Here is a 5,126-nt window from a genome sequence, read left to right on the forward strand (position 1 = left end):
AGACCTGATTGGCTCGTGCCGAACCACCAAGTGCAGAAATGATGTTGTTAAAAAGTGAGTGCGGACGCTGAAACTGAATTTTTATCTTGTGTCGAAGTTAAGTCCACTTTCTTAATGGTGAAATTTTCAAAAAATCCGAGAAATTTCAACTTGCAAGCAACAAGATTCAAGAATGTAAATGAAAACAACTCTGTGCTGAGGTTCTTCGATATCTAGTGTGAAATCAGTCTCCAAGTTGCCGGAAATTGCCCGCTTCAATTCTGGTCCAATTTCATGCAGCGTTCGTAAGCCTGCTTGTAAGGCCATTGCCTGTGAGGTCTGCTGCGGTACAACACCTAAAATTAGAGGCAAAACTTATTCATACGAATCCACTTAATGAATAATCATTAGAAATTGTAGTAAAATCGCTCCTCCCTCAATTTCAGATATCCGGAATCTTTTCGATCCCTTAATCTTTTCGAAAATCTTTTCCGGAATCTTTTCGATCTTACGTTCACAAGGTTTTTGGCCAGTCACCTTCATAAAGCAAACGATATTAATGCTTCCTCACCTTTGGATTCCAGTTCCTTTCTTTTTTTAAACCTACGAAAATAATCCTGAATCAAAAAAGTGGCATAAAATTTTCCAACTGTAACATCATCGTCTCCTGAAATGAATCGAACTTTTACAAAGAAGAAAATCTTCCAGTTTTCAATATTTTTTATACTAATAGGTGGTAAGCAACAGCGATGTTTTCCTAATAAAATCTAAAACATTTGAATTTAGTATAAAATGTAAAAATGACACAAAGCGTTAATTTAAAATTCATTAAACTGTAGCAAAAGAATCACTTCCCGCAGGTGGCACCACTTCATCCAGCATTTTCTGTGGGGTACGCTTCCAAATTCGACGAATAGCTGATCGTAATTGTTCATTCACTTCATCTATATTTCCTTCCGTGTAAATTTTTAAATTTGTTCGTACCAGAGCAAACAGTGTTGCATTGAAACACACTGTGCCATCTGAATTCAGTGGCATGTTCATTGACACCAAACGCTGCAAACTTTCTAGTATAAAACCTGACAAGGTACGATACAAAAGAATTTATGTGGAATTTAATCCAGGTATGATCTCAGCTTTGACCGACTATGTAATCATTATTTCTTCATTTAAAGTACTCTTTTCTCAATACATTGCTGACAGTTTCTCTTCTGTTACTCATAAATTTATAAAATAAAGCTCTACCAATAAAACGATTTTTCTTGCAAAATTTGTCGGATGCTTTGATTAGGCCCATAAAACATTAATCAGATAAAAGCTAATTCAAACAAAATGATTAGGTTCATCAACAACTAATAATCCATGCATTATAAATGAGTGCTGGCAAGCAAAGGAATCCTAACAAAAAAGAAGATGAAGGGTAGATAATTTAAACGTGCGGTCACGCTGCTACCAAAGTATTTGTACTGCAGTAGTCAGTGAAATAATTTTACTCACTTTCTATGCGACGATCAATGGAATTGCTTCCATCTAAAAGTTGACAAATTTAAGTTTGATAGAAAAATACCTTGCAAGCAAGTCGGTGTGGACAAAGTTTGCCAAAACCTAATGGTGGTGAAATTTTACGTAGCAAAGTAACAACATCCAAGTGCTTTATACGTCCCTTTGCATCTGGATCATATTCCGACCATAATCGGACAAATTCTTCTAGATGATGTGGTCCAAGGATACTCCAATCCCGAGTTAAATAGTCGAAGTTGTCCATAATAACTGCCACAAACAAATTTATGACCTTAAAAAAAAGCTTTGAGTAACAGGCCGGTATCCTGCTCTCTTTCTATTAAATTAAAGTAGTCATTTCATTTTTACCAGGAAGGAACACAGCATGAAGAAGGAGATGAAATATGGGTAGGCAAAGTCCACTCCGCATTTCGCATCTGGGTTCTGTTTATAATCATCACTAGCCGGATCACATTTCACTTCATCTCTATCCGAACAAGAAAGCATTATTTCTTGCCACGCTTCACCGGTTGCCGATCTATTACAGTTTTAAATATTAGACTTCGTATTTCCATTAATTATGTTGAAAGAATTCAATTTTTGATAAATTAAATCCAGATGAAATTGACAAGAAGATACCGAAAAGGACAAGCACAGCAGCAGGAAATGTATGAAAGTTGTTGTTGCGATGAATATGCGTCTCATCATTTAATGCCACTTTCCCAAATACCTACAAATACTGATTACTGGCAGAAAACTACTGAGTAATAAAACTTGAATTACTGAATGATAAAACCTGAATGATAAAAAAACATCATTGACCTTGTTTGCAACAATTTCAGAAGTAAAAATAATAGGAATACTCTAAAATTTATAAACTTCCTGGTTGAATCCAAGTCACTTTTTAACAGATGTAAGTTCGTTGAAAAAACATACCTGCATCCCAATGACAGCATAAATGAAAAACAACAAAACAATTAGAAGGGCAACGTATGGGAGCGCCTGCAAAGGGGAAACTTAACGTGACATTTGGCAGTAATCTAGATGATAATCTTATACGAAAGTAAAGTTTAGATTCTGAACTTCCCAAAAAGTATTCTAAAAGCAAACCTGAAAACTTTTCATAAAAGTCCACAATAATGTTCGGATCCCTTCTCCTCTACTCAGCAATTTCACTAATCGCATCACACGGAAAAGGCGAAAAAAATTAATGCTTATGATATTTGAGCCAGGCGAGAGCTTCCCGTAAATAATATCAATAAATGAACCTAATACGATAACAAAATCAAATGCATTCCACCTGCAAATGGAAACATATAAGCCAACAATTCAACATTTAATAGTTAACAAATTGCAAATTATCGAAATAAAAAATATTAACAGTAATCTTCAGTTGAGAAACCCGAACTGAATTGCTGCAGGAAACTGATATTTGGTGGTTCCAAGCAGTGGTTGGATATATCATCACAAAAAGCTTTAATTAAGACGTAAAGATCACTGTGTGTACTGAGAAGCCAAGGTCAAATAATTCGAGTATCCTAACCAGCAGATGGAACATTTAACATATGAAACTATCAGCTTCTTTTGATAGATCGTTGCAAATTCATTCCCAGCGAATACCTCCAAGAACAGTGGCACGCGCAAAATGAAAAGCGGGAACGAATAACTGACTTATTTGTTTACTTCACTTTCTCAAAATAGAAAAGAAAAACTTTTGAAAAAGGCGAAGAACTTGCCTGTCACCAAAGTAATTTTTGGGATTTAAAGCGATGATTTTAAATAGTGCTTCAAGTGCGAAAACTCCCGTAAAAATAAGATTGAGCACATCAAGTACGTGGTCCATGCCAGGATCTGGAGGATAATGTTTCATTGCCAGCGTAGTCGTGTTTAGTAAGATGATGATGAATATGACATATTCAAAGAACTGTGACGTTACGAACCACCAAACACGATATTGGAAACGATTGCGAGGTATATATCGCCGATGTGGTTTTGCTTTTAATGCAAATTCAATACATTTACGCTGAAAATATAGCAACCACAGTTTGGATGATAAATAAGAGGAAGTAAACTGCGTGCATATGGTCGAAACATCAAGAGAATTTCCAATAGATTTAATTAAATAACAATTCAAATTGTCAAAGGAAAGTGAATTTCTACTTGATTTTTGTCCAGCTCGCAATTTTCATATTCTCTTTCTCCTTCATTTTGAAAAGTAACGATAACGAAACCAACGAAGATGTTCATCATGAAGAATGCAATCACAACAATGAATGTAATAAAAATATGGCAACTGCTTGACGAGCATTGTACACTGGGCCATGGTCTTCTTCGTTGGAGTTTATAGCCACATACAGCAGACTGAGATCATGATCATTTTAATGCGATCGACAAGACCAACCCTCTATGCATTATTTTCGATGTTACTGAGACCCCAACGCGCATCGAATAAAACTAGTACAGGTTATCATCTTCTCACCAGTCTATCCCACCCGCTATTTCTAATTCGCGGACGCTCCATTTCAAATATGATGACATTTTATTATACGTTTTTCTTTTGAATTTTTAAAGAAAGTAAATAAAAAATTTCAATATAATAGCAAACATGTTTTGAGATGCTAGTTATATCTGACAAATTTTGCCGAAAAATTGTAAGATCAATTCGAAAAATGAAACTTACTCAGGCCAACCTTCAAAGGTGGAAACAACAAATAGCGAAATCATAGCATCACCAACATTATCGAAATTGAAATCATTCTTAATCCATTCACGTCTCATTCGCAGAGGTTTCATTGGATCACCATCTTCATAGGCCAGAAACTCACCTCTACAATAAAAATTATGGTTAATCAAGTGATCCACTGACAGAGGATTCAATAATATTTTTTCATTCGATTTCTTTTAACAAAATAACCACCAACCGGCATTCATATTCAGTCATCTTCGATTCGTCAGTGCAACGGAAGAAAGTACCCTTGAATAGTTGTACACCAATAATAGCAAACATGAACTGCAGCATGAATGTGACTAACATGATGTTTCCGATCGTTTTTACCGCAACAATAACACATTGTACAACATGCTACAAAACGTGTCGTTTTCTTTTGAAACCAACTGTTCTTCAACTTTGGTAAACTTTCAGTTACGTACTATTCAAAGCACAAGCGAAATGTAATTAAGGTAAAACAATACAACCTTAAGGCCTTTGGCTCGATTGATTGCCCTCAATGGCCTCAACACCCGCAGAACTCGAAGGATTTTAACAACAGAAATAGCGTCTGATTTGAGGACAAAAGATACAAGAGACACAGCGACAACAAGAATATCCAGCAGATTGAACGCATTCCGACAAAATGAACCTTTGTGAAACATCAATCCATAAACAACCACCTTCAGCGTTATTTCAACAGTGAACACCGTGGTGAAAAAGTAGTCGAAATAATTCAAAATCTGTAAAGCTTCATAGTTCAAGCAGACAAGGTATAACAAGCCGGAAATGTTACATCACTTATATGGGTCTTATTTTTTTGGTAGTGTTTACTCTGTTTGGTACCACGCCCACCATTACACATAACAAAAAAAAAAATCTGATATTCTAGAACATAAATCATAACTAAAATTTGGAATTTAGTACCTTAAACTATATT

At 35.4% G+C, this 5,126-nt stretch overlaps 1 protein-coding gene across 1 annotated transcript in view; it reads right to left on the reverse strand.

Moving 5' to 3' along the window:
• LOAG_17197 (voltage-gated calcium channel) overlaps nucleotides 1–5,126 on the reverse strand; it is a gene marked incomplete at both ends in the record, with an annotated part of 15,850 nt that overhangs the window by 2,382 nt on the left and 8,342 nt on the right. The window contains 12 exons of the mRNA XM_020449860.1: nucleotides 551–646; nucleotides 831–1,035; nucleotides 1,547–1,771; nucleotides 1,849–2,017; nucleotides 2,109–2,209; nucleotides 2,416–2,481; nucleotides 2,590–2,779; nucleotides 3,216–3,502; nucleotides 3,774–3,840; nucleotides 4,160–4,306; nucleotides 4,401–4,561; nucleotides 4,675–4,929. Coding sequence (XP_020306570.1) covers nucleotides 551–646; nucleotides 831–1,035; nucleotides 1,547–1,771; nucleotides 1,849–2,017; nucleotides 2,109–2,209; nucleotides 2,416–2,481; nucleotides 2,590–2,779; nucleotides 3,216–3,502; nucleotides 3,774–3,840; nucleotides 4,160–4,306; nucleotides 4,401–4,561; nucleotides 4,675–4,929 — 1,969 coding nt within the window. The remainder of the gene's footprint in view (nucleotides 1–550; nucleotides 647–830; nucleotides 1,036–1,546; nucleotides 1,772–1,848; nucleotides 2,018–2,108; nucleotides 2,210–2,415; nucleotides 2,482–2,589; nucleotides 2,780–3,215; nucleotides 3,503–3,773; nucleotides 3,841–4,159; nucleotides 4,307–4,400; nucleotides 4,562–4,674; nucleotides 4,930–5,126) is intronic.

Source organism: Loa loa (assembly GCF_000183805.2).
Source record: "Loa loa unplaced genomic scaffold supercont3.48, whole genome shotgun sequence".
Classification (NCBI taxonomy): domain Eukaryota; kingdom Metazoa; phylum Nematoda; class Chromadorea; order Rhabditida; family Onchocercidae; genus Loa; species Loa loa.